This window comes from Chamaea fasciata, unplaced genomic scaffold (genome assembly GCF_029207755.1).
Source record: "Chamaea fasciata isolate MVZ Bird 193981 ecotype frontalis unplaced genomic scaffold, bChaFas1.0.hap1 SCAF_10, whole genome shotgun sequence".
Lineage (NCBI taxonomy): Eukaryota > Metazoa > Chordata > Aves > Passeriformes > Sylviidae > Chamaea > Chamaea fasciata.
The window spans coordinates 32,556,921-32,572,471 of NW_027094095.1; the positions used below are offsets into that span (position 1 = coordinate 32,556,921).

The window sequence follows — 15,551 nt, forward strand, 5'->3', positions numbered from 1 at the left end:
TCCTGCTGTGCCATTCTGCCAGGTCGGCTGGCGGAGAGCAGCGACGATGCGGTACCACAGGACTGCTGTGACACCTTCTGGTGACAAACTCCATTACAGCCACGGCCCTCGAGACAGCAACGACGGGGACAGACCAGAGACTCGCTCAGAATTTCTCCTCTAAACATCATCCACAGTGCAGCGGCAGCACTGAGCAAGAAAGCAGCCACTGCAAACCATCAGCCTCTCATTCGTGCCGTAGACCCCTACCAAATTAAGACTGAATTACAAATAATTTAATATTTGAACACAGATCATAGAGAAAAGGTATATACTTTGATATGCACATCATCTCCACAATCATATCCGTTGTTAACCATTACTTTTAACCTCTGATAGTCCTTTGATATTAAGAGGTCTTTCTCTAGCAGCGTTGCCAAGAGGAATAGCAGGTTCCCAACACGGCACCACTGCTCAGGCCACATTCTGCTTGAGACAAGAGGAACAGTCAGCACCTTTCACCTGGATGATCAGCTGAGACACTACCTACACACATCACTGAAATCGTCACATGAACAGCACAGCTCCCTCCTCCTGTGGGAAGTGCTACAAACAAGGCAATCAGCTTCATTCCCCCAGGGCAGCCTGGAGGGAGGAAGGACTCCACTGCACCTTGGCAGACAGGCTCCCGGCCTCCCCACAGCTGAGCTGGCCTCATCCTTCTCTCCCAAGCAGCTCTCTGAAACCACTCACTGAAACACTAAGTTGAAATCACTAACTCTGGAAACACCCCATCATCTCTCCTGGCAACACCATCTGCTGTGCAATGGATTTAAGGTTTATGAGAACAAGGCACAATGAAATGACCCCGGGGTAATGGCAAAGTGACCCCACACAGACACCTGCACACAGGCCCCAGTGCTGAGGCTGTGCCCTGCCCACTCCAGGGGATGGAGCTCGGGAATTTCACGGGAACTCTCCGTGCCACAAAAGGCACACAGCCTCTGCTCCCCATGCAGCCAGGGGTCCAGGAGACTTTAATTAAGGTCACGGGAAGAACTGAAATCTTCAAACCAGCCCTTTGCCATCTAGGAATCAGCTGCTTCAGTCACACTCATCAGTTCCAAAGACGCAAACCCCAGCACGCAGCTCCAGAGTGACAGTCCCTATGGATGAGCCAGGACTCTGCCACCTCAGCCCCAGAGGCACAGACAAGTAGAACTCTGCTCCAAACAGTTCATGTTTGACAGATTCCGCCCATCTTTTGAGCTGGAAAGTGAACTATTTTGTCAGTAAAAGCTTTTATTTCAAGTAAATTATGTGACAAAATTTGCGTAAAAATTTTGAGTACAAATTTTGTGGCTATAATAATTTACAGTTCTAATTAACACACACAGTGAGTTATTTAATTTTGTGCATCTGTAAAAAGCAGCTTCATTCTGTACTACCTACAGTGGCCTCATTCTGCCTTCACATGGACCATACCAAACCCTACCATCCCCTGCAGCACAAAGCACACCAGCAGAGAAAATTTATTCTTTCCACACCAATGAAAAGAGCTACCGAAATTACTTTACAGTAAATGCAACTCTGCTCATTACAAAAAGAAAATGTTAACTAATTCATCCAAGTGAGCATTTTCTGCTACAGTCAAACGTGATCAAAGGTGTGTTTATAACACACATTCAGTGAGCCATGTAAGCAAAGGTGCAGCGGGAACAGCTACAAAGTAAGTGGGAAAATGTGCTCCTCTATAGAAGTAGCACCATCTTCCCTCGGGCACCACTGCTACAAATAATGTCTTCATGAGCCTTGGCTACTTTCTCCAGGGGATATTCCGAGCCCACAACAGGTTTCAGCCAGCCAGCTTCTATGCCATCAAGGACTGCTGTGGCACACTCATGCCTTTCCTCCTGCATGAAACAAACACAGTGTTTATGACAAGGTCTTTGCATTTTAGAATACTATTGAAAATTTATGCAAGAATTGAAGCAAATTCCACAATGTGAAAATATGGTACAATGTTCTGAGATTGAATCAAAACATAAAGGAATGAACTAACAAGTTTGTTACAGTGAAAGTATTCTTTCATTCCTACCAATGATTTTAACTGTAAACAGAGGGGTGCTGGAACAAGTCAAGAAAGCATACCTTAAGACAGAAATGTTTCTTACCTCAGTTGCAAGAAACAGACTCACTCCAATTATGCTGGACTCTTTGCTCATCGTGTCTCTTGGGTTTATCTCGATGCGTCCTCTGCAGCCCACAACCTGCCCAGAGGAGCCCAAAGCCTCGAGTCAGAGCTGCTCAGTGTGATGCTGAATGCACAAAATCAGTGAGACAAACACTCACCATCACCCTCCCTGCACAGGACAGCAGCTGCAGGTCAGTGTCCAGGTTGACATTGGAGAGCATTTCTATGATGATATCGACTCCCCCCGGCCCTGCGCACGCCTGGACAGGACAGAGGATGTTATCTCAGTGCTCGGGTACCACCATTTATTTTAAACACTACAGAAAGTACCCACTCTAGAGCTCATTGTTCAAATTTTCAGCACAGCCTTTGTACTGCAGCTGGCAGCTGATGAGCTGAATTGTGGCACATTTTGCTGTGCTAACTTATGATGTGATCCCACACTGGAATTTGCTGAATGCAAGAAGTTCTAAATGCCACTGCCTGAGGCCCTTCCAGCCTGAGAAGGTTTTTCCTTGAGTAGAAATGAAAAAGGCAGAACACTGTTGCTCAAAAATAAATCCACTTTAAAGTCTTCTGCAAACAACTGTTCACATTTTGTTAAGAACAACACCACCTGCATTCCTGAGTGCAGACACATGCCTACCTTAATTCTCTCAGTGTAATTCGGGTCTCTGTGATTAAAGGCTTGGTGAGCACCGTTTCTCAGGATCACATTCATGCCCTCCTCAGTTCCTGCTGTACCCAAAACCTTCAAACCACAAGCTCTGGCAATCTGACATGCTGCTAGTCCTACCTGACGGCAGAAAAAAAAAAAAAAGAAAAAAAAAAAAAAAGAAAAAAAAAAAAAAAAAAAAAAAAAAGAGAGAGAAAATTATTTTACCTCTTTCTTAGAATTTTAAATATTCTACCAGTGACTTGGAACTTCCCCGTTTAAAAACCTAGTCTGGTAATGTGTTTTTTAGCTAATAATTTGTATCTTGAAGAAAGCCAAATACTCTTTAAAAAAGAAAAGACATTTACAGAGGTATGGTCATTTTTGAGGTTTTTTAATAGCTATCAGCATTTGACATACATCAGTGTAGAATGCTGAGTATCTGTCAAAGCTGGGACATTTCTTTTTATACAAATCCAAGGAAATTCTTCTCTTCACAGAATCAGCTGCTATTAGTACCAGCATTATACATTGCTAAGAAAATCTGCAGGTACAAATTGTGCTAACATTACTTCTTAAGAAAATAAATTCTCAGTGTCTCCTACCAACCTTGCACTCCAGTAAGAATAGAAGCACTACATTTAGTTTAGGACAATTTAAAAAAAGAGTTATGATGCTAAATGCCATTCTAGCATCTCAGAATAAGATATAAATTCATCTTTTTGTTGTCCAACAAATAATTAAGGAAACTTGGCCTGTTCACAGCAGTTGTTTGGTGCATCACCAGAAACTGAGCAAGTGCAGAGTGTGGGAGATAAACCAGAATATTGTGTCATAGAGATCTAAAAGAAGTTTGTCATGAAAACCCAAAGAAAACTAGAAGTGCAATTTCATGTAGTATTCAGTCACAGGTTTATATATTCCAGTACTTTTCCTTGTGCAGCCAGCTGTTGGCTCACGGGTAAAAACATCCCAGAAATGCACAGTCACCCTGAACCTGTGACTTATTCTCAGAGGACTGAGAACAACTTGTACAAACTGGAAAATTAAAGCTTTCTGCTCTCAGTGATAAAACTTCCAGACCAACTACGACCTGCAGCAAACACCTGTTATGTGTGTGATCCTCTGACTGGGGATCTCACACCAGCACTGTGCAGTCCCACAGGTATTGGGAATAACAGGGTTTGCTCTGAGAAAGTGTATCCTAGAGCATCTGAAACAAAAACTTGACCTGCTGATCTGTGGATACAAATACGACCATAACTCGCACCCCAGGAGGAAGCAGGTGCAAGGACAGAGAGCAGTGCTCTCCACCACGTGCCTCCTTGGAATACTTACCCCCCCACTGGCACCATGGACCAGCACGCTTTCCCCTGCCTTGGCACAGCCTCTGAGGGAGGAACACAAGAGATATTGGCACTGTGACTGCAGCACACACTGACACCAAATCTCATTGTTCACACAGCATTGTTCCCAATTTATGTTCCAATTATATTCCAATTTATGCCTAAACAGATACCATAAGCCTTTTTGGGAGAACAGGGAGGCAAAATAAATCTCGCGATTGATGACTTGAAGCAACATGCAGCCAGCAGGCAGAGAGAGCCTGGTACTGAGCCTCAGTTCAGGACTTCAGCCTGTCACAGGAAAGCACCGGTTCTGCTCCACAGCACCCCACAGCTTACTGAGCAAATTATAACTACTGCTCTTCTTCTTCCCCAGCCCAAACACCAGTGAGTGCTGGAAGGGAGCCACATGTTTTATTCCATTTTCAGGTAGGTTCTCTCAAGATAAAAGACTTAACAGGAAAACACAGTCACAAGCTTCTAGGTAACAATTATCTGACAATGCCACCAGTGCAACATTTTTAAACATTTCCCACTCATCAATCTGCCCATTTTACAGGACAGTGAAAATATGAACTTTGGTACTGTAAACACTGAAGATTAAAGTGCACAAACATGGATTTGGTGCCCTACTTCTGGAAAAGGGCCCGGTAGGCAGTGAAGTAGGGCACTCCAATCGCTGCTCCCTGCCTGAAGTCCAGTTTGTCTGCCAGAGGAAAGACCCTGTTGGCTGCAGCAACTGCATACTCTGCATATCCTCCAGAAAGCGTTTCAAGGCTGAAAACTCTGTCACCTTTCTGGAATGGAGGGAGAGAACACAGAGACATCAATAACTTCCCTTACTGTTTCTTTAATTAACATTAAGAAGAAATTTACAGAGGTTTAGGCTATTGTTAACAGCTCTCCTATCAAAAATAACCAGCTACATTTGTCACGTAAATTTTTATAAATATCGCTATGTACCATCCATGAGACACAAATGGTATAATTTCTTATACAAACCTACTGCCCCATTAATATGAACCTTAATGAACTTGGACCAAAGTCAGGAATTCCACCCCCAGATTCCAAATGCAAAACCTCAAAAGTTTTACAAACACAAAAGAAACATTTCTAAATTATTTAAGTGTGGAAATATGCATCCTCTTAATATACCCTAAGCCATGTCTCTCTCACTCAAGCCAAGAGCATCAATTGTCAGAGGAAGCAAAAAGTCACACACAGCAGAAACAGCAAACTGCTAAGAAAATATGAACAGTGATGATTCTTCTCTCTTGATAACCTAATCTCTCAGGTCTCCCAAAATTGTTACATAAATTCCAAATCAGGAAATTCCAGCCCAATTTTACCTACAATTTTTTGTTTGTTTGTTTGGGACCAAATGTCTAATGACTTAAATGGGGGAACCAATTTAAAAACTAAATTGATTTCATAGATATCTTTTAGCGAATTGATATTTGCCTTCTCCTTTCCCACTGAGAAATCCAAGTAAAATTCCTAGACAGGACCAATACAGTATTTGAACAGTTTTAGCAACAAATAACAGAATTTATGGAGCTTTAAAAGTAAGCAATTTCCATTTCTCAAATACTTTACAGAAAAATTTTCAGTTCTGCCTGAAATTACAACCCCCAGAAAGAAGCATCCAACCTCCATTTTTTCTGCAATGCCAGAAAAATAGCTTCAAACCCTGACTTTGGTACACCAGATATCACCAGATACAAAGAGATCTGCTCTAAGCAGGCAGACTGCAGTGCCTCTTCTGAGACCTCTGAACTTGAGGAGAGCACAGCATTCCTCACAGTCCCACCAGCAGACTGGTTTGCCAATGGGATCCCACCGTGTGCTTTTGGGAGCCCGTGAAGGGGACCCCCCCCTTGAATGGATTATGTGATTATTAGTAACAAAACCAGGTAGAGCAGCACAGCAATCAGCCAAAGAGGACCCGTTAAACAATAGTGAATCATACCCCAGCGTGTGAATACCTTGAATGCAGTCACGTGCTCCCCAACACTTTCAATCACCCCAGCCACATCCGAGCCAGGAGTGTAGGGCAAAGCTGGTTTCCTGGCATAAGTCCCAGAACGAATATATGTCTCAACAGGATTTACCCCACAGGCATGGACTTTAATTAATACCTAAAAGAAAAGACACTTCTTAAGCAATAACTAAAAAGATTTAGCCCCTGAATTCACAGCAGGGCATTGTAGCATTTTTACTGCATTCTGAAACAGCCTCGGTTATCATCCAATGTCAAACCCAGGCTAATTTCATGAAAATCTTGATGTGGAATATATAGCCCACTGCAGAGTAAAGAGGCCACATTTGTTAAGCATGATATCAAAAGTGGTGTGAACACACTGATCAAATCTCACGTACTCTAGGTGTAGGGCTCTGGGTTGTATCCCTCACTGTGTCTTGCAGGCACTTGTTAACGTTCATTATCACTATTTCCCTTCACAGAGCTCACATATACCTGGTTTTCCTTTGGAACAGGAACTAGCACATCTGACTGGAGTTTAAGCACTTCAGGGCCACCAAACTCAAACACTCTGACCGCTCTCATCACATTCCTGGTGGCTGCCATGACGAGCAGAGGATCTGGTAAAAGATTCAACGAGATCCCCGCTACCGGTTCATGTCACGGGGAGCCTGAGCCACCGGGAGATCCCTGCGGACAGCGCCGAGGGTTCGGGGCCGTGCCCGGCACGACGGGCCTCGACCGGCCCCGCCCACTGACACACCCGCATAGCCAGGCCCCGCCCACTGACACACGGCATAGCCAGGGCACGCCCACTGACACACCGCATAGCCAGGCCACGCCCACTAACACACCCGCATAGCCACGCCACGCCCACTAACACACCCTCATAGCCAGGGCACGCCCACTAACACACCCACATAGCCAGGCCGCGCCCACTAACACAACTGTTTTACCAGGCCCCGCCCACTAACACACCCACATAGCCAGGCCGCGCCCACTAACACACCCGCATAACAGGCCATGCCCACTAACACACCTGCCCCGCTATGCCCCGCCCACTAACACACCTGCCCCGCTATGCCCCGCCCACTAACACACCTGCCCCGCTATGCCCCGCCCACTAGCACCCCGCGCCGCCAGGCCCCGCCCCCTGAGCCGCCTCCTGGTCAGGCCGTGCCCCGGAAGCGCTCCAAGCGAGCAAGCCCCGCCCCTTCGAGACGCCCCTGTAGCCGGCGCCGCCTGAGGCCCGGCCGTGTCCGCCGTGGCTGTGGAGCCTGGTTCGGGTAGCGCAGAGCCGCCTCCTTCCCGTCCCGTCCCGTCCCGTCCCCCCGGAGGAGCGGCGGGGAGCCGCGCGTCCACCCCCTACCTGCTGAAGGCCCCTGCCCCCGCGGCGGAGCGCGGACCCGGGCGGGGCAGGACGCGGACGGGGGAGGACCCGGGCGGGGCCGTACCACCGCTCGCCCTGCCCCGCCGCTCGGCCGGGCGGGGAGATTTGTCCCTCATGGGCCGCCGTCCCCCCGCGATGGCGGCGTTCGCGCGGCTCAAGGCGCAGCGGCTCGCGCTGCCCGACCTCAGCCGGAAGCGCGCCCTGGACGCGCGAGCCGCGGAGCTCGTGCGGCTCCTGAACGCGCGCGAGCGCTTCTGCACCACCAGCTCGTGCGACGGGAGGGTCACCGTGACGGTGGGTCCGGGATACCGGGATACCGGGAGGGTCACCGTGACGGTGGGTCCGGGATACCGGGGTACCGGGAGGGTCACCGTGACGGTGGGTCCGGGATACCGGGATACCGGGAGGGTCACCGTGACGGTGGGTCCGGGATACCGGGGTACCGGGAGGGTCACCGTGACGGTGGGTCCGGGATACCGGGAGGGTCACCGTGACGGTGGGTCCGGGATACCGGGATACCGGGAGGGTCACCGTGACGGTGGGTCCGGGATACCGGGATACCGGGAGGGTCACCGTGACCGTGGGTCCGGGATACCGGGATACCGGGAGGGTCACCGTGACGGTGGGTCCGGGATACCGGGAGGGTCACCGTGACCGTGGGTCCGGGATACCGGGATACCGGGAGGGTCACCGTGACCGTGGGTCCGGGATACCGGGATACCGGGAGGGTCACCGTGACGGTGGGTCCGGGATACCGGGATACCGGGAGGGTCACCGTGACGGTGGGTCCGGGATACCGGGAGGGTCACCGTGACCGTGGGTCCGGGATACCGGGATACCGGGAGGGTCACCGTGACGGTGGGTCCGGGACCCGGGCTGGGCGTCCTGGGAGATGGATGTCGGGTTGCCGGGATGCCGGGGTGTGGGTTCCGCCCCTCCCGGGGGTTTTGCCGGCACGGGGCTGGGGTCCCGGAGCTCCCGCTGTTCCCGGTGCCTCCGTGCCCGTGCCCCGGTTCTCCAGTCGGTTCCGGGGCCCCAAGGCGCCGCTGCCGGAGCTCAGCCGGGCTGGGCACACGGACGGGCGCGGCTCGGCCGCGGTGTGAACGGGCCGTTGTTCCGCGGGACGCTCTTTATTTCCAAGGGCCGTTCTTGTAACAGCAGCAGACTAACCCTGACCGGGCTGCGGCGCCGAGCTAATGCTCTCTGCCCACGCTAGGACACGGCCGGCACGGGGAGCCAGAAGAAGAACTGCACGTGGCTCCTGGTAACACACGACCCGTGTGTCAAAGGCGATGTGGTGAGGGCGCGGTGTGATACAGCCTTTAGATTTGTTCATGGGCATGCTCCTGGTGTCATGGAAAACACATCGTGTCCAGGGGTTTTTATTCCTGCTACTTGGATGAATTGATATTCTACTCTCAAAATTAACTTTTCCTTAGATGTGTTGCTTTATGAATTCTTCAGCCCCGTTTTAAGAGAATGCTTTTAAACTCAATATCAAATTGTCTGCATAATTATAAATGCTGCTGATATTCCAGAAGCTTATATAATTTCTTACTGTCTGGAGTCATATTTCAAACTCTGGAGTTAAGAAAACTCTTGAGCCCAGCTTGCTGAGCAAGCAGACATCTGAAAGTGGTGTAATGGGGCATCTCTTATACTGCATTGTTAATTTAGTATCAATAAATCCTCTGAAATTAAAGAAGTCTGTAGTGCAGGGTTTTTCATTTCTAGTATGCTTTCAAAATAATCTACGCTTTGCGTATATTGCTTTGTCCCACAAAAGAAGCATTTGCAAGGTCAGTATTTTCTCACTCAGTTTGTAGTTCGCTTTACCATACGTATACATTCTCACACATGCACAGGAGTCTCCTCCAGAATATTTGTCTCCATCAGTATTTGTTCCAGCAAAGCAAAGCTTCCTAAAATTTCTATCAGAAAATTTCGGGCCAAGGAGGATGTGGTGGGGTGTTGTTAACTCTTACGAGAGGAAATGCTCTGATTTTTATATAAATGTTTTGGTAATTTTATATAAATATTTTCCAGATGACAGCACTAGAGAAAGCCACTGGTGATGCTGTGTTCAAGTTTGAACCATTTGTTCTTCACGTGCTCTGTCGGGAGCTGCAGGATGCACAGCTGCTGGTAAAACCACGTCAAATACAATGTGGCATTGTTGTTCTGTTACATTCCTGCCTGCAAAAATAAAAGTATTGGCTCCTGGGTAAGCAGTTGCACTTAGAAACAGTCCCAGATGTTCTGTGTGTTTATTAAGCAGAATAGTAAAATAAGCTGATGAGAAAACACAGCTTTAAACTTGGTGAGGGTTTTACTGTACTTGGAATGAAAAATGACCCACCGGCAATTCAGCCTTCGAGCTGAAGCAGACTGCAGCATGAAACATGACCTGAGGGGCCTGGGCTGCTCTCACTGGCTGAAAGGGATGGATTTTAGATGGTACTTTGCTACCAGCCAGGCCATTTGGCTCCACTTTCACTGCACTGGATGATGCCTCTGCCCTCTGCTGTCCCAGCAGGGCTGCAGGGAGCAGTGTGTGCTGTGCCTGTTCTGTCATTAGCACAGAGGAGCTGAGGAGCTCGTGTGGAGTGCAGGGCACTCGTGGCTGTACACGAGGGCACGACTGTCTGTGGATAAAACAGTTCACTTCCTAGAGAGACACTGCATCCCTTCTGCCCTGGTGCATTCAGACAAGCAGGGGTCACCGTGGGCCTCTGAAAACCACCCACCATTTGTGCTTTGATCTTAAAAAATATTTTACCATAACTATTTTTTAATAAGTCTGGGTAGATGATTTGAATAAGTTATTTTGCGAAACCAAGATTGTACATTTCATTGCAACCCATCCATAAATGTTTTTGGCTGTGAAAGTGTGCAAGATCTGTTTAAGCATTTATTTTTTCTGCAGCATTCAGTGGCTATTGACTCCGGATTCAGGAACTCTGGCATTACAGTGGGCAGAGGAGGAAAAATTACAATGGTAAGGACTCTGCTACTGGAAGGGATGTAACAAAGTCACACTGTTACGTTAACCTTGACTTTTTGTATGAGCCAAGACTTGACTGGTGCTTAGGAACTGTCACAGGATATGCTATAGCAAAGAAATAGCTCGCTGCTTTAGGTGACAGCAACCTAAGTAATCGTATGGATAAGCAGGTTTTTGACTATAATGGACTCCCTACATTATTTAAATAACCTTCATGAACTAAAGAACTTTATTCCAGGTAGATCATGTGTGTGTTTTCAGGCTGTGCGGAGCACTCACTGCTTAGAAGTTCCATTGAGCCACAAAGGGAGATTGATGGTCTCCGAAGAATATATTGAATTTCTGGTACATGTAGCCAATCAGAAAATGGAAGAAAACATAAGGAGGATTGACAGGTTTGTAAGAATACACCAGTTCTGTTCATGACATCTAATTTTTCTTCAGTATTAAGTAAAACATTAGTAACCACTTTTCTGCCCTTGCATGTTTTGATTATATTCTAAAAGCATTAGTTTCTCAGAGTAATTTGCAGGTCCTGAGCAAATCTATGAGAACAGTAACTACAGAATCGTTTCTGCCTAGGTTCCACAAGGGCTTGGAGCTGGCTCTGGAAGCTGCTGACCCTGCAGACTCCGTGTTTCCCCAGGAGCCAGAGAAGAGCCGCTCCGTGTACGTGCACAGAAGAAAGAGACGGACTGCTCAGGAGCAGGCGGGTCCCAGCAGAGAGCTGGGAGCCCAGGATGACACTGACAGCAGTCTTGATCTGTTTGCTGAAGTCATGATATAGACTGGGACATTTGAAAGCAAATGGCGAACTGAAAAACGGTTGTAATGCTCTTTCCAAGAGATTTATATACTCCTGTGCTCCAGGTAGTAATGTCTTATGGACACTGACCAGAAAAAAAGGTAATTAACAGAACAGTGAGCAGGTGTAGCTACAGGACACAGAGAACAAAGCCACAGAATGTTTTGGGAGTTTTTTAAGTGTACTGTTGAATTAACAGTGTGGTACTCCATCAGTTACCCCAGAAATAACTGGTTTGCTGCAGCCTTTCTGTGGCAGCAGTTCACTTCCAGCTTCCTGGGCTCTGCAGAGTCAGCTGGCTCTGCAGGTTTCTCCTTCAGGGAGGGGAAGAGGTGCTGGGGACAAGCACTGAAGGCTGAAGACCGTCCACTCGTGAGACAGCCAAGACATGAGGTGGAAATGCCACTGAAACCTTCCAAAGTAGCACCATGTGCTTGCACACAGAGGAGGTAGTTGTTGCTTGTGGATTTCAGGGAGTTTGTTCAGAATAGTCTGAACCCTCCTCTGCATCTGGCTTTTCTAAAATGTCTGGTGCTGGTCTGTTGGGCATGGCCCAAGGGACTGACAGCACCAGCACACAGTGCCCACAGACACTGTAACAGCCCAAACCCTCACCCTGCCTAACAGCTCTGCAGTGTTTACATTCTGAAAAATACAGTTTGTCAGGAACTGATGTGTGCTGTGATCCCACATTCCTCTGAAAAGTGATGAAAAATTCAGGAAGACTTCCTGGCACCTTAACACAAAAGTGTTACCCTAACTGTTGGTATCTTGGTACTTTATTCCAATCATCTCCCGTGGTTGAAGACTGTTGGGCACCTCATACTAAAACTAAACAAGACCCTACAACAAGAAAAATAAACAAAGATCAGGGAAACATGTTACTTCAGTATGTAGAACAGTTTTTGCAAGGTTTTTCTGGGGTTTTTTACACCCTCTCCGAGGTTGCAGAGGATGATGGTGAGGTGTTTTCACCACCCTGACACATTCTGTGACCCGCAATGCCTTTCTCCATTCCCCTCTGCCCTGACACCAGGGATCATCACACCCTGCCCCACGTCACCCGAGTTCCACCAGCTCGTTTTGAGGTTAATTTTGTCGAGCTGTGTTTTATTTCCAGCTGCTGTATGGGATTCTGTGGGCTGTAAATGTGCAGAGCCATTGGGAAGAGCATCCAGAGGCAGCACCCCTGAAAAGGGGATTCTGGGGTTTGTGGCTGAAGGGAAATTCACCAATAAGCAGCAAGACTCCTAAAACTCAAATCTTTACCATTTGTAAGTGTGTTTAGCCACTTAATTAATCTAAAAGGTATTTTTATACTTGCTCTCACTGTGTTAAGTTTTTTAAAATTACAGTTTCACTCCCTGTGCACTCAGTTACTGTTTCAGGGGAGGCAAGTGGGTTCATTCACTCCAGGAACTGATTGTCATTTCTCACCCCACAGCATTTCCCATCCACACCAGGAAACTACTCAAATCAGCACTGCAGCACTCTCAGCTGGTTGTGCCAGAGGTTCTGAGCCAGTTGTGCCCCCCAGCACATCCATGCACTTGGGCACAAAGTCACTTGACCGATTCACTGGGATAATTCTGTACAGGCAAATCACAGATGTCTGGAGCACAAGTGTTCACTTGAAACAGCTTCTTCCTCTGAAATTCAGGTACCTAAATTGCTTTACAGAGCATGGCAGTAGCAGCTGCAGAGTGCAGTGAAATCCGTGTTTTCACGTGGGGTTTAACCTCTCCAGACCAGGGCAGCTTTGCAGCTCTCAGCCTCCACTCCTGCCAGGGCTTCACTTGAATTTAACCAAGTCTCAGTTTAATCCGTCTCAAGTTTTTTTAATTTGTCATATTTAATGTATCATGCACTGGAGGCTTAGCAGCTCTTCAGTACTTTTGGTTGCTGAAAATACACAATTATTTTGCAATAAATTGTCAATTTGATTTTACGTAGTGGGATATTATGAGAAATATTTCACTTCTGATCTACCCATAGTTGGAACTACCCCCAGGGGAACATGCTGGGTGTTTTGTGAGAGAGTAATTTGTATCTAAAAAGTTACATAGATGCCTAAATTTCCTGAGCTGCCCACTTCATATCTTCACAGCAGGAGAAAATGAAGGTGGTCAGAATTGCTGTCAAACGTGCCATGCTGGCAATGGTGTGACAGCTACCTGGGGTCAAGGTCAGAGAATTCTCAGCTCTTTTTTTTTTTTTTTTTTTTTTAAGTCAGAGAATGACTCCCAAATTCAGTATAAAGATTACATGAAATATCTTATTCTGCTTTCTGGATGCAGTTTATTTATGGTACCTGAGCACATACCCTATTTTGGTATATTTTATGCTGGAGGGGAAAAGGCATATTTTCATTTTCTGCAGGATCGCAAGAACAGAGAAATCTTTTTCTCAGAATGAAGTTTTATAGTTGTGATTGCGATTTGCGATTTTCGCAGAATAATTCTGACAGCTCAGAGCCCAGTTATTGGGTGCTTGACCCAGCTGGAAGAGGACACCTGCTCTGCCCCATCCGGCACCGCCGGGCTCTGCCCCATCCCGACCCGCCCGGCCCAGCCCTGCTCCATCCCGAACCGCCCGGCTCTGTCCCGTCCCAAACTGCTCGGCTTTCTCTCATCCCGACCCGCTCGGCTTTCTCCCATCCCGCACCGCCCGGCCCTGCCCCATCCCGCACAGCCCGGCCCTGCCCCATCCCACACCGCCCGGCTCTGCCCCATCCCGCACCGCCCGGCCCTGCCCCATCCCGCACAGCCCGGCTCTGCCCCATCCCGCACCGCCCGGCCCTGCCCCATCCCGCAGTGCCCGGCTCTGCCCCATCCCGCACCGCCCGGCCCTGCCCCATCCCACACCGCCCGGCTCTGCCCCATCCCGCACCGCCCGGCCCTGCCCCATCCCGACCCGCCCGGCCCTGCCCCATCCCGCACCGCCCGGCCCTGCCCCATCCCGCACAGCCCGGCCCTGCCCCATCCCGCAGTGCCCGGCTCTGTCCCATCCCGCACCGCCCGGCTTTCCCCCATCCCGCACAGCCCGGCCCTGCCCCATCCCGCACAGCCCGGCCCTGCCCCATCCCGCACCGCCCGGCCCTGCCCCATCCCGCACAGCCCGGCCCTGCCCCATCCCGCAGTGCCCGGCTCTGTCCCATCCCACACCGCCCGGCTTTCCCCCATCCCGCACAGCCCGGCCCTGCCCCATCCCGCACAGCCCGGCCCTGCCCCATCCCGCACCGCCCGGCCCTGCCCCATCCCGCACCGCCCGGCTCTGTCCCATCCCGCAGTGCCCGGCTCTGTCCCATCCCGCACAGCCCGGCCCTGCCCCATCCCGCACAGCCCGGCCCTGCCCCATCCCGCAGTGCCCGGCTCTGTCCCATCCCGCACCGCCCGGCTCTGCCCCATCCCGCACCGCCCGGCTTTCCCCCATCCCGCACCGCCCGGCTTTCCCCCATCCCGCACCGCCCGGCCCTGCCCCATCCCGCACAGCCCGGCCCTGCCCCATCCCGCACCGCCCGGCTTTCCCCCATCCCGCAGTGCCCGGCTCTGCCCCATCCCGCACAGCCCGGCCCTGCCCCATCCCGCACCGCCCGGCTTTCCCCCATCCCGCACCGCCCGGCTCTGCCCCATCCCGCACAGCCCGGCTCTGTCCCATCCCGCACAGCCCGGCCCTGCCCCATCCCGCACAGCCCGGCTCTGTCCCATCCCGCACAGCCCGGCTCTGCCCCATCCCGCACAGCCCTGCTCTGCCCCATCCCGCACAGCCCGGCTCTGTCCCATCCCGCACAGCCCGGCCCTGCCCCATCCCGCACAGCCCGGCTCTGTCCCATCCCGCACAGCCCGGCCCTGCCCCATCCCGCACAGCCCGGCTCTGTCCCATCCCGCACAGCCCGGCTCTGTCCCATCCCGCACCGCCCGGCTCTGCCCTATCCCGCACCGCCCGGCTCTGTGCCATCCCAAACTGCTCGGCTTTCTCTCATCCCGACCCGCTCGGCTTTCTCCCATCCCGCACCGCCCGGCTCTGCCCCGGCCCGCACCGCCCGGCCCTGCCCCGGCCCGCACCGGGCGATGCTGCGCGGGCAGACTCCGGCGCTCGGCGCATCCCCTCGGTGCGCCGGTGACACGCTCCCCTCTGTCCCGGGGATTCGGGCAGAGTGGAAGGTGCCGGCACGACCCGCGCTAAAGGCGGCTGAGA

General features: G+C 50.5%; 2 protein-coding genes across 3 annotated transcripts; one reads left to right on the forward strand and one right to left on the reverse strand.

Annotated features, from left to right (window-relative positions):
- Positions 1-1,261: 1,261 nt before the first annotated feature.
- CRYZ (crystallin zeta) lies at positions 1,262-7,585 on the reverse strand. The gene is made up of 9 exons (XM_066193041.1): positions 7,525-7,585; positions 6,651-6,775; positions 6,160-6,312; positions 4,808-4,971; positions 4,167-4,218; positions 2,820-2,969; positions 2,332-2,433; positions 2,154-2,249; positions 1,262-1,892 (listed from the first exon to the last, which is right to left on the reverse strand). The coding sequence occupies exons 2-9, from the start codon at positions 6,759-6,761 to the stop codon at positions 1,731-1,733; spliced, it is 990 nt and encodes a 329-aa protein (XP_066049138.1). The 5' UTR covers positions 6,762-6,775; positions 7,525-7,585; the 3' UTR covers positions 1,262-1,730.
- On the forward strand, positions 7,375-12,673 carry TYW3 (tRNA-yW synthesizing protein 3 homolog). 2 transcript variants are annotated; one of them, XM_066193043.1, is made up of 6 exons: positions 7,375-7,839; positions 8,762-8,809; positions 9,592-9,690; positions 10,472-10,543; positions 10,811-10,944; positions 11,132-12,673. In XM_066193043.1, exons 1-6 carry the CDS (start codon positions 7,660-7,662, stop codon positions 11,334-11,336), a joined length of 738 nt encoding a protein of 245 aa, XP_066049140.1. In that variant the 5' UTR covers positions 7,375-7,659; the 3' UTR covers positions 11,337-12,673. The 2 variants fall into 2 exon arrangements, with proteins under 2 accessions (XP_066049140.1, XP_066049139.1); XM_066193042.1 differs by having other exon boundaries at positions 7,376-7,839; positions 8,762-8,842.
- The last annotated feature ends 2,878 nt before the right edge of the window (positions 12,674-15,551 follow it).

Coding starts and splice junctions, on each gene's coding strand:
- CRYZ (XM_066193041.1), bottom strand. CDS start 6,761: ATGGCAGCCACCAGGAATGTGATGAGAGCGGTCAGAGTGTTTGAGTTT. Junction 2,434..2,819: donor ATTACACTGAGAGAATTAAG/GTAGGCATGTGT, acceptor TGTCCTGTCCAG/GCGTGCGCAGGGCCGGGGGG. Junction 2,250..2,331: donor CCTGTGCAGGGAGGGTGATG/GTGAGTGTTTGT, acceptor TCCTCTGGGCAG/GTTGTGGGCTGCAGAGGACG.
- TYW3 (XM_066193042.1), top strand. CDS start 7,660: ATGGGCCGCCGTCCCCCCGCGATGGCGGCGTTCGCGCGGCTCAAGGCG. Junction 8,843..9,591: donor CGTGTGTCAAAGGCGATGTG/GTGAGGGCGCGG, acceptor AATATTTTCCAG/ATGACAGCACTAGAGAAAGC. Junction 10,945..11,131: donor AACATAAGGAGGATTGACAG/GTTTGTAAGAAT, acceptor GTTTCTGCCTAG/GTTCCACAAGGGCTTGGAGC.